At 33.9% G+C, this 24,633-nt stretch overlaps 1 protein-coding gene across 10 annotated transcripts in view; it reads right to left on the bottom strand.

The window, feature by feature from the left end:
* The window catches only part of LOC145266513 (liprin-beta-1-like), an 840,289-nt gene that overhangs the window by 677,301 nt on the left and 138,355 nt on the right, over positions 1-24,633 (bottom strand). For all 10 annotated transcript variants that reach the window (XM_080122251.1, XM_080122249.1, XM_080122253.1 and 7 more), the window contains exon 2: positions 20,733-21,255. In XM_080122251.1, coding sequence (XP_079978377.1) covers positions 20,733-20,910 — 178 coding nt within the window. In that variant the 5' untranslated portion in view covers positions 20,911-21,255. The remainder of the gene's footprint in view (positions 1-20,732; positions 21,256-24,633) is intronic.

The following is a 24,633-nucleotide window of genomic DNA, read 5'->3' as shown; positions in this document are numbered from 1 at the left end:
ACACAAGAGCACTTCCACAGGGCTTTCCAGTTGTTGTTGGAATGGTATAGCAAGTGCCTTGCAGCCAGAAGCGATTACTTTGAAGGAGACTAGTTTCATGTGTGTACTATTAAAAATGCCCATACAAAAAACGTCTGGAAACTTATTGAAGCTACCTTGTAATTTAATGGAATGCACTCTGATGAACTCATAGCACTTGTGCCCCCTCGGCGTACATACTCACAACTAACCCGACAAGCAACAAAATTCCACGCTTTTATTCTTGAGATCCTTAGATGCCGGAAAGTCTTCTACTCTAATAGTTTTTTTTTTTTCGGACTGCTAGACTTTGGAATTTCCTCTCTGTTTCCTGTTTCCCAGACTGTATTAAGATGCTGAAGTTTAAATGTAATGTGAACAGACATCTTGCGGCTCAATTCCCCACAGTCCTCTGTTAAACACAATCCAAAATAGTAGGCCCTTACATTTCAAGTAGCAATATTCTTTGTTTGGAGTCAAAAAAAAAAAAAAATATACAAAAACAGAATTGGAAAATATGGAATATTGATTGGATCTAAAACGGCAAGTGATTTGCTTTCCATCACATCTACCGATATAGGTCACGTGACTACTAAATAACTACATATGCTTCTTAGATTTGGACATTAAAAGCAGAGGATGACTGCAGGCTTTTACGGTTCTGAATTTTTAGATGAGGATTGATTATTCATATTATTTGAATTCTTTGGATTACTGTTCTCATCTTGTTATTTTCAAAACGTTTCGACCAGTATATAATCTCTCAACTTCTTCAGGTATATCTTATCAAACTAAAGAACATTTCTGTCAAACTCAGGAATCTGCATGGAATTTCAATCGGAACCCTTTATTTACTTCACAAGGTTTGTATGTTCTCATTCCGTCAGCTATGACGGAATAAAAGTTCTAAGTAATTCGCAATTGTATTTTCAGGTCACCGACACTAAGAATTGAACCGTCAACCCTCAGGAGAAAGTCACTTCCAACTGATTTTTTTCTAAGTACTCTAACAACTGCGACAAGATATACCTGAAGAAGGTTGGAGGTTACATCAGCTGAAACATTGTGAAAATGGCATTCAAGATGAGAAGAGTAATACAAAATATCCAAATAATGCAGACAATTTGTATTCAAAAATGTCTGAGAAAAATGGTTGGCAAAACCAGTCTGGATCAATGCAGGATAACCAAAATAAAGAAAAATCTTGAAATGATATCATCAAGATTATCAGAAAAAGAAGAATGACCTGGTTTAGTCATGTCGTCAGAAGAGATGTCCTAAGTGATGATTCAAAAATGCTGCCAAGACTAAACTAGTTTCCTTCAATAATTACAAGAAACCCTCTCTACCACCCATAGCAATGGGCAACGACTCTTTATCTGAGAGTACATCTTTCAAACTCCTTGGCCTAACGTTCACAGGAAACATGAGTTGGAACAATTACATTGAAGGCATTGCCAGGGCCGCTGCAAGAAAGGTGGGCTCTCTCTACCGTGCTAGAAAACTACTAACACCCGAAAGTATCCTGTACCTCTATAAGGCCACCATTCGCCCATGTATGGAGTATTGCTGCCACATCTGGGCTGGTGCATCTGCTACTAGTCTCTCGCTCCTTGACAAGGTTCAAAAGAGAGTCGCAAACCTGATAGGCCCTGAACTGGCATCTAAGCTTCAGCCTCTGTCCCATCGACAAAATGTTGCATCCCTCTGCCTTTTCTACAAGTATTTTAGTGGTGAATGCTCTGACGAACTGCAATCACTTTTGCCCCCACGACGTGAGCACCCTCGACAAACCCGACAGGCTGCTAAATCCCACCCCCACACTGTAGAGATCCCTAGATGTAAAAGATCTTTTTACTCCAATAGTTTCTTCCCCAGAACCGCTAGACTCTGGAATTCCATTCCAGGTCCCTGCTTCCCCAACAGTACTGACGTGCAGAAGTTCAAGTGTAACGTTAACGGACACCTTGCTGCCCAAATCCCTACATAGTACCCCAGTAGTTGTTGCCCCTGATAGTAGCCCCCTACACCAAAGTGGCAATTTGCCTTGTTTGGGGTGAAAATGTAATAAAAAAAAAAAAAAAAATTTTTCACGATTCTGATACAATTACCGATTCCAATTCTGATTCCTTTATATCTTCTAAATATCTAACCATAGAGTTGTTGTTTATTTTTTTCATTCGACTCATCATAAAAAAAACATGCATGCAAACATAAAAAGATACATATTGAGACGGAAGTGATCTACAGGTTTTAATTTAATTTAAAATCAATATATTTTATCATTAAAAAATTCGATGGAAAATTTAAGTTTTCAACAAAAACAAAGAAAAAAATACTAGAATCGTTTTTGGTATCAGAAAATAGGCACAAATTTTTCTGATTTCAATACCCCAAAGAGTTCCGATTTTATGATTCCTGATTCTGATTAATTATTCCAACACTACTGCGCATTCAAATAAAAATTCCGCAGGAAAAGATCTTAAATGCCAAAACGCTGGGCTTATCATATCTACAGCAATGTAGAGCTTCCTTGGCGAACCATAGAAAGATTGGCAAAGGAAGAACAATATGGAAGAATTGTGTATCCAGAAAGTTTGCAAAGATACGCACACTAACGAGAACAAGGTAAACCAACACACGTACACATAATGACACGCTGCCAAATACTCACATGTATATATTACTTGCACATGCATATTTGCACTATGAACATTTTGAATTGTGGCTACTAACCCAAGTTTCTTTATGCGAACGTGTTTGCACTATGAACGTTTTTATGATTGAAAGTAATTTTAATATTTTTATCTCTTGTATAAAAATGTTTTGCGATAAAGTTTCCTTTTTATTAAGTTTTCTTTAGACAGCACTTGCTACCTGGTGACCCTTCCATTCTTTTAATCTTTCATTTATTTCCATTTTTATATGCATGCCTGTATATCTCTAGCTATCTACTATTATATAAAAGGAACTTTGCCTGTGTATATGTGTTTGTTGTCGAGTTAGTTCCCTATGGGCTCGAAAATGACTGGGCTGATTTCTATGAAATTTTACACAAAGATACTTTATATGTCTGGCAGTATTCTTAGATAGGTTTTGTATTGGAATAATCGAAATAATCCGATGAAAGAAGGAAAAGGCGATTTTAATCAAAGTTAACACCTTCCACTACCTAACATCACAAATGCAGTTGAGAAGTTTTATTACTACACAAGCCGAAACACCAGACATATAAAATCAACAGTAGGTTCTTTGACATGACAGAGGCGCATTCTAAATGAATGTTTCTGTTCAGAGCACAACTGAGCCATAATACTTGACTTTTGCATTTTAAGCTCAAATTTAAGCCAGTATATATAAAAAATAATTTTATAAAATAAACAGTAGGTTCTTTACAGTGCAATGTAGACTACAATGTACTGCAGGGAGACATGTGAAGCTACCTTGCGATGAGTCTTGAACTAGAGAAGGCAATCAATCCATTTGATTGAAAAATGGGGGATTTCACCAATTTCGATGGCAATTTCGATGGCAATAAAAATATGGGAGTGTGAAACATTCATTGATCATCATTCAATCCTGGGCAACGTCGAGTCTCACTGCTAGTGTGTGTGTTTGTGTGTCCTTCACTTTATTCTTTTACTATAAAACATAACATTTATAGACAGCTAATATGAAATGTTGTTGCAGTTCCTTGCAATACCCTAAGATGCTATTGTTGTCAAAAATGGCTTTACCAAAGCCAGGGACCATGCTACAGATTCTCTGAGGATTATAATTAAAGTAAATTACTAACCAATATAACTCCACTAAAAAATTAAATAAGTTCAACAAACTTCTCAGCCTTACATTCACAGAGAACATGAATTGGAACAAAGGCATTGACTCGCCAAACTTTCACAAGAAACACTCATCTAGCTGAAAACACTATCAATAATTCCCCCCACTCTTTATCTGTGCCTAAACCTAAACGTAGATTCCATGAGCAAAGCTTCTTTCTTAGAACTGCACACTTGTGGAATTGTCTTTTGTTTTCCTGCTTTCCAGCTGACTACAATATGGTTGTCTTCAAGTCTAACGTAAACAAGTTCTTGGTGAGCCGTTCCACTTGTTAACAAATTTACCGAATTTCCATTACCAACAATTTACTATATTGTCCAATTTCTACTGTACACTGTTTAACCCTTATCCTCGAGTGGCCTCTTAATCTTGATAAGTGGTGATGTCTATGTAAGAAAAAGATACTGCCAAGACTGCTGCAAAGAAAATGGGATCCCTCTACCTGGATAGAAAACTTCTCACACTTATCAGCATTCTACAAAGTCATCATCCGTCTGAACTATTATTTTCACATCTGAGCTGGCGCACCAATGACTAGTCCGCTCCTTAGATGGGGTCCAAAAAGTCTCTAATAGATTCCACACTATCTAGCAAGGTACAACCTTTGACCCATCACCACAGCGTTGCATGCCTGTGCTTGTCCTTGCAAATACTTTAATGGAATGTGCTCGGATAAATTGTTTTTTCTGGTACTTCCTCAACATAAATAAAAACGAAACCAACAATCAGCTAACACCTATACCTTAAATGTGGAGGTCCCCAGATGCCATAAGGCTTTCTACTCATTTATTTCTACTTATTTCTTTCCTTGAACTGCTAGCTTTTATAATCCCCCCTCCTGCTCTCTGTTTTTCTGGCTCTACTAACATGCAGAAGTTTAGAGAGTCGCTTATAAATCTGGCCCCTAATTCTCAGTAATCCATATACCTCATTGGAGATTTTATTTGCTTTGGATGACTATAAGTAAAAAAAAAAAAAAAAAAAAAAAAAAAAAGCAAAAGAATTAAAAGAAAGTTGATCAGAATTCCTTAACGCTTTCACATATCCAGATAGTTATAAACTGATAAACAGGATTATCAGGAATCAAAGCTCTTGATGATCAATGGATATATTCACTTGGACGCTGATGTTTAGTTTTTAAGAAAGTTAATCTATTATAAAAAGAGCAGTTATCTGTGTGTATGAGTGTTTGTATATCCAGCTAAAAGTAAAAAATAAACTACAAAAGAAACACCCACAAAGTTGTTATATACTTTATTGGCATTGCCACAGATGAACAATATCTAAAATTTTTAAATATTTATTTATTCTTTGGGTGTCAGATGGACTAGATTTTGCTAGAGTCTCATTTTCGATGCTATCTACTCTCTATCTTTGTCTAAATCTAAATGAAAATTCCATGAACAACACTTCTTTCCTAGAACTGTCTGCCTGTGGAATTCTATACAGCGGGTCTGCTTTCAAGCTAACTACAACATGGCCGTTTCCAAGCCCAATGTAAACAAGCTGCCCTTGAAATAATCACATTCTATTCAATTTCCACCACTAACGATCACTACGCTGTTGTCTCAGTGACGACTGTATACTCATTAACCCATATTCTTGAATGGATTCCAGGCATTGATAAATATTGACTCATCATGCCATAGACATACACACACATATTAACACATCATGTCATAGACATACACACACATATTAACACATCATGTCATAGACATACACACACATATTAACACATCATATATAGACGTACACACACATATTGACACATCATGTCATAGACATACACACATATTGACACATGTCATAGACATACACACACATATTGACACATCATGCCATAGACACACACGCACGTATTGACACACATTTCATAGACATACACACACATATTAACACATCATATCATAAACATACACACACATATTAACACATCATGTGATAAACATACACACACATATTAACACATCATGTAATAGACATACACACACATATTAACACATCATGCCATAGACATACACATACATATTAACACATCATGTCATAGACATACACAAACATATTAACACATCATGTCATAGACATACACACACATATTGACACATCATGTCATAGACATACACACACATATTAACACATCATGTCATAGACATACACACACATATTAACACATCATGTCATAGACATACACAAACATATTGACACATCATGTCATAGACATACACACACATATTAACACATCATGTCATAGACATACACACACATATTAACACATCCTGTCATAAACATACACGCACATATTAACATATCATGTCCTGGACATACACACAACTATTAACACATCATGTCATAGACATACACACACATATTAACACATCATGTCATAGACATGCACACACATATTAACACATCATGTCATAGACATACACACACATATTAACACATCATGTCATAAACATACACGCACATATTAACATATCATGTCATAGACATACACACATATTAACACATCATGTCATAGACATACACACACATATAAACACATCATGTAATAGACATACACACACATATAAACACATCATGTCATAGACATACACACACATATTAACACATCATGTCATAGACGTACACACATATATTAACACATCATGTCATAGACATACACACACATATTGACACATCATGTCATAGACATGCACACACATATTAACACATCATGTAATAGACATACACACACATATAAACAAATCATGTCATAAACATAAACACACATATTAACACATCATGTCATAGACATACACACACATATTGACACACCATGTCATAGACATACACACAGATATAAACACATCATGTCATAAACATACACACACATATTAACACATCATGTCATAGATATACACACACATATTGACAAGTCATGTCATAGACATACACACACACATTAACACATCATGTCATAAACATACACTCACATATTAACACATCATGTCATAAACATACACACACATATTAACACATCATGTCATAGACATACACACACATATTAACACATCATGTCATAGACATACGCACACATATTGACACATCATGTAATAGACATGCACACACATATTAACACATCATGTCATAGACATGCGCACACATATTAACACATCATATGATAGACATGCACACACATATTAACACATCATGTCATAGACATACACACACATTTTAACACATCATGTCATAGACATACACACAAATATTAACACATCATGTCATAGACATACGCACACATATAGACACATCATGTCATAAACATACACACACATATTAACACATCATGTCATAGACATGCACACACATATTAACACATCATGTCATAGACATACACACACATATTAACACATAATCTCATAGACATGCACACACATATTAACACATCATCTCATAGACATACACACACATATTAACACATCATGTCATAGACATACACACACATATTAACACATCATGTCATAGACATACACACACATATTAACACATCATGTCATAGACATACGCACACATATTGACACATCATGTCATAAACATACACACACATATTAACACATAATCTCATAGACATGCACACACATATTAACACATCATCTCATAGACATACACACACATATTACCACGTCATGTCATAGACATACACACACATATTAACACATCATGTCATAGACATACACACACATATTAACACATCATGTAATAGACATACACACACATATTAACACATCATGTCAAAGACATGCACACACATATTAACACATCACGTCATAGACATACACACTCATATTGACACATCATGTCATAGACATACACACACATATTAACACATGTCATAGAAATACACACACATATAAACACATCATGTCATAGACATATACACACATATTAACACATGTCATAGAAATACACACACATATAAACACATCATGTCAAAGACATACACACACATATAAACACATCATGTTATAGACATGCACACACATATTAACACATCATGTCATAGACATACACACACATATTAACACATCATGTTATAGACATGCACACACATATTAACACATCATGTTATAGACATGCACACACATATTAACACATCATGTCATAGACATGCACACACATATTAACACATCATGTTATAGACATGCACACACATATTAACACATCATGTCATAGACATACACACTCATATTGACACATCATGTCATAGACATGCACACATATTAACACATCATGTCATAGACATACACACAGATATTGACACATCATGTCATAGACATGCACACACATATTAACACATCATATTATAGACATACACACACATATTAACACATCATGTCATAGACATACACACACATAGTGACACATCATGTCATAGACATACACACACATATTAACACATCATGTCATAGACATGCACACACATATTAACACATCATGTCATAAACATACACGCACATATTAACAAATCATGTCATAGACATACACACACATATAACCACATCATGTCATAGACATACACACACATATAAACACATCATGTCATAGACATACACACACATATTAACACATCATGTCATAGACATACACACACATATTAACACATGATGTCATAGAAATGCACACACATATTGACACATCATGTCATAGACATACACACACATATTGACACATCATGTCATAGACATGCACACACATATTAACACATCATGTCATAGACATACACACACATATTGACACATCATGTCATAGACATGCACACACATATTAACACATCACGTCATAGACATGCACACACATATTAACATATCATATAATAGACATGCACACACATATTAAAACATCATGTCATAGACATACACACACATATTAACACATCATGTCATAGACATACACACAAATATTAACACATCATGTTAAAGACATACACACACATATAAACACATCATGTCATAGACATAGACACACATATTAACACATCATATCATAGACATGCACACACATATTAACACATCATCTCATAGACATATACACACATATAAACACATCATGTCATAGACATACACACACATATTAACACATCATGTCATAGACATACACACACATATTAACACATCATGTTATAGGTATACACACATATTAACACATCATGTCATAGACACGCACACACATATTACCCATAATGTCATAGACATACACAAACATATTAACACATTATGTCATAGACATACACACACATATTGACACATCATGTCACAGACATACACACACATATTAACACATCATGTCATAGACATGCACACACATATTAACACATCATGTCAAAGACATACACACACATATTGACAAATCATGTCATAGACATGCACACACATATTAACACATTATATTATAGATATGCACACACATGTTAACACATCATTTCAGAGACATGCACAGACATATTAACACATCATGTCATAGACATACACACACATATTAACACATCATGTCATAGACATGCACACACATATTAACACATCATGTCATAGACATGCACACACATATTAACACATCATGTCATAGACATGCACACACATATTAACACATAATGTCATAGACATACACACACATATTAACACATCATGTCATAGACATGCACACACATATTAACACATAATGTCATAGACATACACACTCATATTGACACATCATGTCATAGACATGCACACACATATTAACACATCATGTCATAGACATGCACACACATATTAACACATCATGTCATAGACATGCACAGACATATTAACACATCATGTCATAGACATACACACAAATATTAACACATCATGTCATAGACATGCACACACATATTAACACATCATGTCATAGACATGCACACACATATTAACACATCATGTCATAGACATGCACACACATATTAACACATCATGTCATAGACATGCACACACATATTAACACATAATGTCATAGACATACACACACATATTAACACATCATGTCATAGACATGCACACACATATTAACACATAATGTCATAGACATACACACACATATTGACACATCATGTCATAGACATACACACACATATTAACACATAATGTCATAGACATACACACACATATTAACACATCATGTCATAGACATGCACACACATATTAACACATCATGTCATAGACATGCACACACATATTAACACATCATGTCATAGACATGCACACACATATTAACACATAATGTCATAGACATACACACACATATTAACACATCATGTCATAGACATGCACACACATATTAACACATCATGTCATAGACATGCACACACATATTAACACATAATGTCATAGACATGCACACACATATTAACACATCATGTCATAGACATGCACACACATATTAACACATCATGTCATAGACATGCACACACATATTAACACATAATGTCATAGACATACACACACATATTAACACATCATGTCATAGACATGCACACACATATTAACACATAATGTCATAGACATACACACTCATATTGACACATCATGTCATAGACATGCACACACATATTAACACATCATGTCATAGACATACACACACATATTAACACATCATGTCATAGACATGCACAGACATATTAACACATCATGTCATAGACATACACACAAATATTAACACATAATGTCATAGACATACACACTCATATTGACACATCATGTCATAGACATGCACACACATATTAACACATCATGTCATAGACATGCACACACATATTAACACATCATGTCATAGACATGCACACACATATTAACACATAATGTCATAGACATACACACACATATTAACACATCATGTCATAGACATGCACACACATATTAACACATAATGTCATAGACATACACACACATATTAACACATCATGTCATAGACATGCACACACATATTAACACATCATGTCATAGACATGCACACACATATTAACACATAATGTCATAGACATGCACACACATATTAACACATCATGTCATAGACATGCATACACATATTAACACATAATGTCATAGACATACACACTCATATTGACACATCATGTCATAGACATGCACACACATATTAACACATCATGTCATAGACATGCACACACATATTAACACATCATGTCATAGACATGCACAGACATATTAACACATCATGTCATAGACATACACACAAATATTAACACATCATGTCATAGACATGCACACACATATTAACACATCATGTCATAGACATGCACACACATATTAACACATCATGTCATAGACATGCACACACATATTAACACATAATGTCATAGACATACACACTCATATTGACACATCATGTCATAGACATGCACACACATATTAACACATCATGTAATAGACATGCACACACATATTAACACATAATGTCATAGACATACACACACATATTAACACATCATGTCATAGACATGCACACACATATTAACACATAATGTCATAGACATACACACTCATATTGACACATCATGTCATAGACATGCACACACATATTAACACATCATGTCATAGACATGCACACACATATTAACACATCATGTCATAGACATGCACAGACATATTAACACATCATGTCATAGACATACACACTCATATTGACACATCATGTCATAGACATACACACACATATTAACACATCATGTCATAGACATGCACACACATATTAACACATCATGTCATAGACATGCACACACATATTAACACATCATGTCATAGACATACACACTCATATTGACACATCATGTCATAGACATACACACACATATTAACACATGTCATAGACATACACACACATATTAACACATCATGTCATAGACATACACACACATTTTAACACATCATGTCATAGACATACACACACATATTGACACATCATGACATAGACATGCACACACATATTGACAGATCATGTCATCGACATACACACACATATTAAAACATCATATCATAGACATGCACACACATATTAACACATCATGTTATATACACACAGATATAAACACATCATGTCATACACATACACACACATATTGACACATCGTATCATAGACATACACAAACTTATTGACACATAAAGTCATAGAAATACACACACATATAAACACATCATATAATAGACATACACACACATATTAACACATCATGTCATAGACACACACATATTAACACATCATGTCATAGACATGCACACACATATTAACACATCATGTAATAGACATACACACACATATTGACACATCATTTCATAGACATACACACACATATTAACACATCATGTCATAGAAATACACACACATATTGACACATCATGTCATAGATATGCACACACATATTAATACATCATAAGATAGACATACACACATATTAACACATCATGTCATAGATATACACACATATTGACACATCATGTCATAGACATGCACACACATATTAACACATCATATTATAGACATACACACACATATTGACACATCATGTCATAGACATACACACACATATTAACACATCATGTCATAGACATACACACACATATTGACACATCATGTCATAGATATGCACACACATATTAATACATCATAAGATAGACATACACACATATTAACACATCATGTCATAGATATACACACATATTGACACATCATGTCATAGACATGCACACACATATTGACACATCATATTATAGACATACACACACATATTGACACATCATATTATAGACATGCAGACAAATATTAACACATCATGTCATAGGCATACACACACATATTGACACATCATGTCATAGACATGCACTCACATATTAACACATCATATTATAGACATACACACATACTGACACATCATGTCATAGACATACACACACATATTAACACATGTCATATGCATACACACACATATAAACACATCATGTCATAGACATATACACACATATTAACACATCATGTCATAGACATACACACACATATTGGCACATCATGACATAGACATGTACACACATATTGACACATCATGTCATAGACATACACACACATATTAACACATCATATCATAGACATACACACACATATTAACACATCATGTCATATACATACACATATTGACACATCATGTCATAGACATACACACATATATTGACACATCGAATCATAGACATACACACACATATGGACACATCATGTCATAGACATGCACACATATATTAACACATCATATTATAGACATGCACACACATATTAACACATCAGGTCATAGACATACACACACACATTGACACATCATGTCATAGACATGCACACACATATTAGCACATCATATTATAGACATGCACACACATATTAACACATGTCATAGACATACACACACATATTGACACATCATGTCATAGACATACACACACATATTGACACATCATGTCATAGACATGCACACACATATTAACACATCATATCATAGACATACACACACATATTGACACATGATTTCATAGACATACACACGCATATTAACACATCATGTCATAGACATACACACACATATTAACACATCATGTCATAGACATACACACACATATTAACACATCATGTCATAGACATACACACACATATTGACACATCATGACATAGACATGCACACACATATTGACACATCATGTCATCGACATACACACACATGTTAACACATCATAACCCTAGACATACACACACACATATTAACACATCATGTAATATACACACACATATTAACACATCATGTTATAGACATACACACACATATTGACACATCATGTCATAGACATGCACACACATATTAACACATCATGTCATAGACATACACACACATACTGACACATCATGTCATAGACATGCACACACATATTAACACATCATATTATAGACATACACACACATATAGACACATTTTGTCATAGACATACACACACATATTAACACATGTCATAGACATACACACACATATAAACACATCATGTCATAGACATATACACACATATTAACACATCATGTCATAGACATACACACACATATTGACACATCATGACATACACATTCACACACATATTGGCACATCATGTCATAGACATACACACACATATTAACACATCATATCATAGACATACACACACATATTGACACATCATGTCATACACACACATATTGACACATCATGTCATAGACATACACACACATAGTGACACATTGAATCAAAGACATACACACACATATTGACACATCATGTCATAGACATGCACACACATATTAACACATCATATCATAGACATACACACATATTGACACATCATGTCATATACACACACATATTAACACATCATGTCATAGACATGCACACACATATTAAACCATCATGCCATAGACATACACACACATATTAACACATCATGTAATAGACATACACACACATATTTACACATCATGTCATAGACATGCACACATATATTAACACATCTTGTCATAGACATGCACACACATATTAACACATCATGTCATAGACATACACACACGTATTAACACATCATGTCATAGACATACACACACATATTGACACATGATGTCATAGACATGCACACACATATTAACACATCATATTATAGACATGCACACACATATTAACACATCAGTTCATAGACATACACACACATATTGACACATCATAATATAGACATGCGCACACATATTAACACATCATGTCATAGACATACACACACATATTAACACATCATGTCATAGACATACACACACATATTAACACATAATGTCATAGACATACACACACATATTAACACATCATGTCATAGACATACACACACATATTAACACATCATGTCATAGACATACACACACATATTAACACATCATGTCATAGACATGCACACACATATTAACACATCATGTCATAGACATACACACACATATTGACACATCATGTCATAGACATACACACACATATTGACACATCATGTCATAGACATGCACACACATATAAACACATAATGTCATAGACATACAAACACATATTTACACATCATGTCATATACACACACATATTAACACATCATGTCATAGACATACCCACACATATTAACACATCATGCCATAGACATACAGACACATATTTACACATCATGTCATATACACTCATATTAACACATCATGCCATAGACATACACACACATATTGACACATCATGTCATAGACATACACACACATATTTACACATCATGTCATAGACATGCACACACATATTAACACATCATGTCATAGACATAGACACTCATATTAACACATCATGTCATAGACATACACACACATATTAACACATCATGCCATAGACATACAGACACATATTTACACATCATGTCATATACACTCATATTAACACATCATGCCATAGACATACACACACATATTGACACATCATGTCATAGACATACACACACATATTTACACATCATGTCATAGACATACACACACATATTAACACATCATGTCATAGACATAGACACTCATATTAACACATCATGTCATAGACATACACACACATATTAACACATAATGCCATAGACATACACACACATATTGACACATCATGTCATAGACATGCACACACATATTAACACATCATGTCATAGACATACACACACATATTGACACATCATGTCATAGACATGCACACACATATTGACACATCATGTCATAGACATACACACACATATTAACACATCATGTCATAGACAGACACACACATATTGACACATCATGTCATAGACACTCACACACATATTAACACATCATATTATAGACATAGACACACATATTGACACATCATGTCATAGACATGCACACACATATTAACACATAATATTATAGACATACACACACATATTTACACTTCATTTCATAGGCGTACCCACACATATAAACACATCATGTCATAGACATACACACACATATAAACACATCATGTCATAGACATACACACACATATTAACACATCATGTAATAGACATACACACACATATTGACACATCATGACATAGACATGCACACACATATTGACGCATCATGTCATCGACATACACACACATATTAACACATCATATCATAGACATACACACACAAATATTAACTCATCATGTAATATACACACACATATGAACACATCATGTCATAGACATACACACACATATTGACACATTGTATCATAGACATACACGCACAGTTACACAGCATGTCATAGACATACATACACATGTTAACACATCATGTCATAGACATACACACACATATTAACACATCATGTCATAGACATACACACATATTAACACATCATGTCATAGACATACACACACATATTAACACATGTACTAGACATACACACACATATAAACACATCATGTCATAGACATGAACACACATACAAACACATCATGTCATAGACATACACACATTATAACACATCATATCAGTGACATACACACACACATTAACACATCATGTCATAGACATACACACACATATTAACACATCATGTCATAGACATACACACACATATAAACACATCATGTCATAGACATGCACACACATATTAACACATCATGTCATAGACATACACACACATATAAACAGATCATATCATAGACATACACACATATTAACACATCATGTCATAGACATACACACACATATTAACACATCATGTTATAGACATACACACACATATTAACACATCATGTCATAGACATACACACACATATTAAGACATCATTTCATAGACATACACACACATATTAACACATCATGTCATAGACATACACACACATATAAACACATCATGTCATAGACATACACACACATATAAACACATCATGTCATAGACATACACACACACATATAAACACATCATGTCATAGACATACACACATATTAACATATCATATAATAGACATACACACACATATTGACACATCATGTCATAGACATACACACATATTAACACATCATGTCATAGACATACACACACATATTAACACATTATGTCATAGACATGCACACACATATTAACACATAATGTCATAAACATACACACACATATTGACACATCATGTCATCGACTTTCAAACACATATTAACATATCATATCATAGACATACACACACATATTAACGCATCATGTCATAGACATGCACACACATATTGACACATCATGTCATAGACATACACACACATATTGGCACATCATGTCATAGACATACACACACATATTAACACATCATGTCATAGACATACACACACATATTGACACATCATGTCATAGACATACACACACATATTGACACATCATGTCATAGACATACACACATATTGACACATCATGTCATAGACATGCACACACATATAAACACATCATATCATAGACATACACACACATATTAACATATCATGTCATAGACATACACACACATGTTAACACATCATATCATAGATATACACACAGATATTAACACATCATGTCATAGACATACACACACATATTAACACATCATGTCATAGACATACACACACATATTAACACATCATGTCATAGACATACACACACATGTTAACACATCATATCATAGATATACACACAGATATTAACACATCATGTCATAGACATACACACACATATGAACTCATCATGTCAAAGACATACACACACATATTAACACATCATGTCATAGAAATACACGCACATTGACACAGCATGTCATAGACATACACACACATATTAACACATCATGTCATAGACATTCACACACATATTAACACATCATGTCATAGACATACACGCACATATTAACACATCATGTCATAGACATAACCACACATATTGAAACATCAAGTCATAGACATACACACACATATTGACACATCATGTCATAGACATGCATAAACATATTAACACATAATGTCATAGACATACACACACATATTGACACAGCATGTCATAGACATACACACACATATTGACACATCATGTCATAGACATGCACACACATATCGACACATCATTTCATAGACATACACACACATATTTACACGTGTCATAAACATACACACACATATTAACACAGCATGCCAGAGACATACACACACATAGTGACACATCATGCCATAGACATACACACACATATTGTCACATAATCTCATAGACATACACACACATATTGACAGAGCCTGCCATAGACACAAACACATATTGACACATCATGTCATAGATATACACACATATTGACACATCATGTTATAGACATACACACACATATTAACACATCATGTCATAGACATACACACACATATTGACACATCATATCATAGACATACACACACATATTAACATATCATGTCATAGACATACACACACATATTGACACATCATGCCATAGACATACACACACATATTGACATATAATCTCATAGACATACACACACATATTGACAGAGCATGCCATAGGCACACACACATATGGACACATCATGTCATAGACATACACACACATATTGACACATCATGTCATACCCATACACACAGATATTGACACATCATGTCATAGACATACACACACATATGGACACATACTGTCATAGACATACACACACATATTGAAACATCATGTCATAGACATACACACACATATTGACACATCATGTCAAAGACATACACACACATATTGACACATCATGTCATAGACATACACACACATATTGACAGAGCATGCCATAGGCACAACACATATTGACACATCATGTCATAGACATACACACACATATTGACACATCATGCCATAGACATACACACACATATTGTCACATAATCTCATAGACATACACAAACATATTGACAGAGCATGCCATAGACACAAACACATATTGACACATCATGTCATAGATAAACACACACATATTGACACATCATGTTATAGACATACACACACATATTGACACATCATGTCATAGACATACACACACATATTAACACATCATGTCATAGACATACACACACATATTGACACATCATGCCATAGACATACACACACATATTAACACATCATGTCATAGACATACACACACATATTGACACATCATGCCATAGACATACACACACATATTGACACATAATCTCATAGACATACACACACATTTTGACAGAGCATGCCATAGGCACACACACATATTGACACATCATGTCATAGACATACACACACATATTGACACATCATGTCATAGACATACACACACATATTGACACATCATGTCATAGACATACACACACATGTTGACACATCATGTCATAGACATACACACACATATTGAAACATCATGTCATAGACATACACACACATATTGACACATCATGTCAAAGACATACACACACATATTGACACATCATGTCATAGACATACACACACATATTGACAGAGCATGCCATAGGCACAACACATATTGACACATCATGTCATAGACATACACACACATATTGACACATCATGCCATAGACATACACACACATATTGTCACATAATCTCATAGACATACACAAACATATTGACAGAGCATGCCATAGGCACAACACATATTGACACATCATGTCATAGACATACACACACATATTGACACATCATGTCATAGACATACACACACATATTGTCACATAATCTCATAGACATACACAAACATATTGACAGAGCATGCCATAGGCACAACACATATTGACACATCATATCATAGACATACACACACATATTGACAGAGCATGCCATAGACATACACACACATATTGACACATAATCTCATAGACATACACACACATATTTACAGAGCATGCCATAGACACACACACATATTGACACATCATGTCATAGACATACACACACATATTGACACATCATGTCATAGACATACTCACACATATTGACACATCATGTCATAGACATAAACACACACATATTAGCACATCATGTCATAGACATACACACACATATTAACACATCATGCCATAGACATACACACACATATTGATACATAATCTCATAGACATACACACACATATTGACAGAGCATGCCATAGACACACACACATATTGACACATCATGTCATAGACATACACACACATATTGACACATCATGTCATAGACATACACACACATATTGACACATCATGTCATAGACATACACACATATTGACACATCATGTCATAGACATACACACACATATTGACACATCATGTCATAGACATACACACACATATTGACACATCATGTCATAGACATACACACACATATTGACACATCATGTCATAGACATAAACACACACATATTGGCACATCATGTCATAGACATACACACACATATTAACACATCATGCCATAGACATACACACACATATTGACACAATCTCATAGACATACACACACATATTGACAGAGCATGCCATAGACACACACACATATTGACACATCATGTCATAGACATACACACACATATTGACACATCATGTCATAGACATACACACACATATTGACACATCATGTCGTAGACATACACACACATATTTACACATCATGTCATAGACATACACACACATATTGACACATCATGTCATAGACATACACACACATATTGACACATCATGTCATAGACATACACACACATATTGACACATCATGCTATAGACATAAACACACACATATACTTACATGCAATTATATTGTCCATTTGTTCCAACGCTGCAGCCAGCATATCACTTCCATCTTTAGAAGCGCTCCCATTGCTCGTGACTCCACTGCTTGGGGAGCCCCCCAGTGCTCCCCCTCCTCCTCTTGTTTCTCCCTTGGTTGCTCCATCTCCACTACGGTTTAAATGGGAACTCTCCATTGTTTTCCAAAACTTCACGTATTTTAAAAGTAGAATCAAATTATAACCAGTCAATGTTATTCTCGACTCTTGTTCTTGGAATTGTTCTTTTTTTTTGTGATTTATTTTTTTTTAAATATTTATTTTTACCAAAACTGGCATCGAATCTTCTGATGAAGATCAAAGAAATGCTTAGTCCAAGGGTCACCGAAAGATGAAAGTTTTTCTGGGGATTTTAGAAGTTTGTTCGTTTTTTTCTTCCCTATTTCGTTTTAATACTCATGATTTATTTTTTTTAGTATTCCTGGGGGTAACTATTTGACTTTTAAAGTGGAGTCCACAAAGAATTCTTCTCGGCCAATGACTCTGCAGAAAAAGAAAATAGATAAAAATATATAAATAAATAAAATAAATATAAAAAATAATATATATAAAATATAAAATAAAACATATATAATTATCTTGTTGGATATTCCCATTATTTTCAGTGAAACAGTTTATCAATGCAGTTTTTTTTATTTCTTATTTTTATTCATTTTTTTCTATGTTATAAGGGATTTTAAAATTATGATTATTTTCGGTTACAAGTTTAGCACCAAAATTTAAATACCTACAAAAAATAGTTGAGTGTTGTTTGCACAATGTTTCGAACTACCGGATATACTTATGTATAAGTCGATCTTGTGTATTTTAAGACCAAAAATTGTGTCTGTATTATTTAATTGGATGAGTATTATTTATTCATTTATTTATTGCGGACTATTATCCTCATCTCTTAGATGTTGTTTCACGACGTTTCAGCCAACTATTCTTCTGGCCTTCGTCAGGTGATTACCACAACGAGATAGGAACTCTGAATCTCCTAACTGCATTCTCAGCAATTACTGCCTTCCATAGTGCTTGTTGTCTCACCACGTTTTGGCACAACTAAATCTCTTGCCAGCTTTGGGTAGGATTGAAATCACTATCTTCAGGCAATGCTCATCTGGAACAACTATGGAAGGCAGTAATTGCGGAGAATGCAGTTAGGAGATTCGGAGTTTCTACACCTGACGAAGGCCAGAAGAATAGTTGTCCGAAATATTGTGAAAGAACAGCTGAAAGATGAGGATAATAGTCTGCAACAAGTGAATAAATAAATGACGTCATTTTAGGTATTACTTGTGCATAAGTCAACTATAGATTCTAAACAAGTTAAATGGTCAGCCATCTCATGGCTCTTTCTTGCACAGATAATTTCTTTCTTGGAGTTTTTTTTTTTTTGTAAGAAATATTGTAAATTGTTTCTCGGCATCCGCTAGCAATAATACGTGCATTTGCACAAGTGTGGTTTATTCGATTTTCATATATAGAACCAACCAGCTGCACACTTACATGCAACGAATGCAAATGTTGCTAATCAGACATTCTGATCAATGATATGCTGTAGATTCCAGGTGCAGTTACTGATTTTAGACATAATTTATGTCACGTGCCATAATAACGTAAACACATACATTGCATGAGCTGTAATATACCATAATAAAGCGAACGTACACGTTAAGTGCCATTACATGGTTTCATTAAATAGTTGTCAGTAAATTGTTAAAACTTGTTGAACATAGGAGAGAACGACATATCGTAAACACTACAATTTCCTAACCTACAAAAAAAAAAAAACGCCATATCATCACCGAATATATCATATCAAATATAGGCCTATAGCCACGTCTAGAGAGTGAACATTGCGAGAGCTATTCCAATTGTTATTAAGCCTCCCACTGAAAAACCACACATGTTCTTACATGCTGGCATACACACTGCAGTGGGGTTCAGAAGGAGTGCGATTAATTACTAGGATTACCGGTATATACCGAATGCACAAATAAAATGGCATTTTCTATGCTATAATCGAGCGACTCGGCGCTCGATCATTTCCAAAAAGATTACCTATGTATAAGTTGACCCCTCAAAATAACCTTAATATCATCTCCTAAAAATTCGACTTATACAAAAGTATATACGGTATATAACGTCTGATTTTCTTCAAGTATATAAGTTGTCATGTTTTGTAAAGGAAAAGGGGGTTAACTTTACACTTCCGAGGTTTAGTATTTAGGTTCTAGTTGAAAGTAAATTTTCAAAAATTATATAAAATCAATAAAAGTATCAAGCAAAACACTAAGGGATATATATATATATATATATACATATATATATATATATATATATATATATATATATATATATATATATATATATATATAATGAAATTAAGCTGAGAAATACATGTTTAATTGTGAGGCAAACCTATCTGAATAAAAAAGCTCTCATATAAGATTATTTCTAATTTTTTTGTTATAAATAACTTAGAAATAAATAACTTAGAAATAAATAACTTAGAAATAAATAACTTAGAAATAAATAACTTAGAAATAAATAACTTAGAAATAAATAACTTAGAAATACCTAGTGAGATCATTAGTCTGATTAATCCAAATAATACAAATAATCATCTTAAAAAATTGTAGAACTGTAAAAATAAATTGATCAAAGATGGACACATTTTCACTGACTGCAGTAAGATAATCACGAGCAACACTGGTTCGGGTCAGCTAGTATTAGCAAGTTGATGAGATTAAAAACAAAACAAAACAAGCAAAAAGAAAATGGTATCAGCACCGGTCGATAGAGAGTAGGAAATATTATCAGAGAAAAAGTCGGTTTCAATGAGAGACAATTCGACTCCTCAGAAGGTGAAGAATTTAAAATAATGAATGAATCAGTTGACAAAGTGTTTATTCAAAGAGAAAACTGATAAAAAAGAGCGCGATTTTCTCTTATCTTGGCCGGACTTTAACGAAATAAAAGAATCTTTCTATTCAATCAGAGCAGACATACACATTACAACGAAATAGTATTATGTGTGTGTGTGTGTATCTATATATATATATAAAAGTGAAAATGTGTGTGTGTGTGTGTGTGTGTGTATATCTATATATATCTATAAAAGTGAAAATGTGTGTGTGTGTGTGTATCTATATATCTATAAAAGTGAAAATGTGTGTGTGTGTATCTATATATCTATAAAAGTGAAAATGTGTGTGTGTGTGTGTGTGTGTGTGTGTGTGTGTGTATCTATATATATCTATAAAAGTGAAAATGTGTGTGTGTGTGTATCTATATATCTATAAAAGTGAAAATGTGTGTGTGTGTATCTATATATCTATAAAAGTGAAAATGTGTGTGTGTGTGTGTGTGTGTGTATCTATATATCTATAAAAGTGAAAATGTGTGTGTGTGTGTGTGTGTGTGTGTATCTATATATCTATAAAAGTGAAAATGTGTGTGTGTATCTATATATCTATAAAAGTGAAAATGTGTGTGTGTGTGTATCTATATATCTATAAAAGTGAAAATGTGTGTGTGTATCTATATATCTATAAAAGTGAAAATGTGTGTGTGTGTGTATCTATATATATATAAAAGTGAAAATGTGTGTGTGTGTGTGTGTGTGTGTGTGTGCATCTATATATCTATAAAAGTGAAAATGTGTGTGTGTGTATCTATATATCTATAAAAGTGAAAATGTGTGTGTGTGTGTGTATCTATATATCTATAAAATTGAAAATGTGTGTGTGTGTCTGTGTGTCTGTCTGTGTGTACATTTCCCTACCAAATAACTCTGTCAATTTTCGATCTACAGACACGATATTTGACATAAAGGGGTATTAAGATTTGGGAAAATCTTTTTAATCGGTTTTC

The sequence above is a fragment of the Euprymna scolopes genome, chromosome 41 (genome assembly GCF_053919585.1).
Source record: "Euprymna scolopes isolate OS-2025 chromosome 41, ASM5391958v1, whole genome shotgun sequence".
NCBI lineage: Eukaryota > Metazoa > Mollusca > Cephalopoda > Sepiida > Sepiolidae > Euprymna > Euprymna scolopes.
Note: the sequence above shows the minus strand (reverse complement) of the source record. Positions and strands in the feature narration are given on the sequence as shown.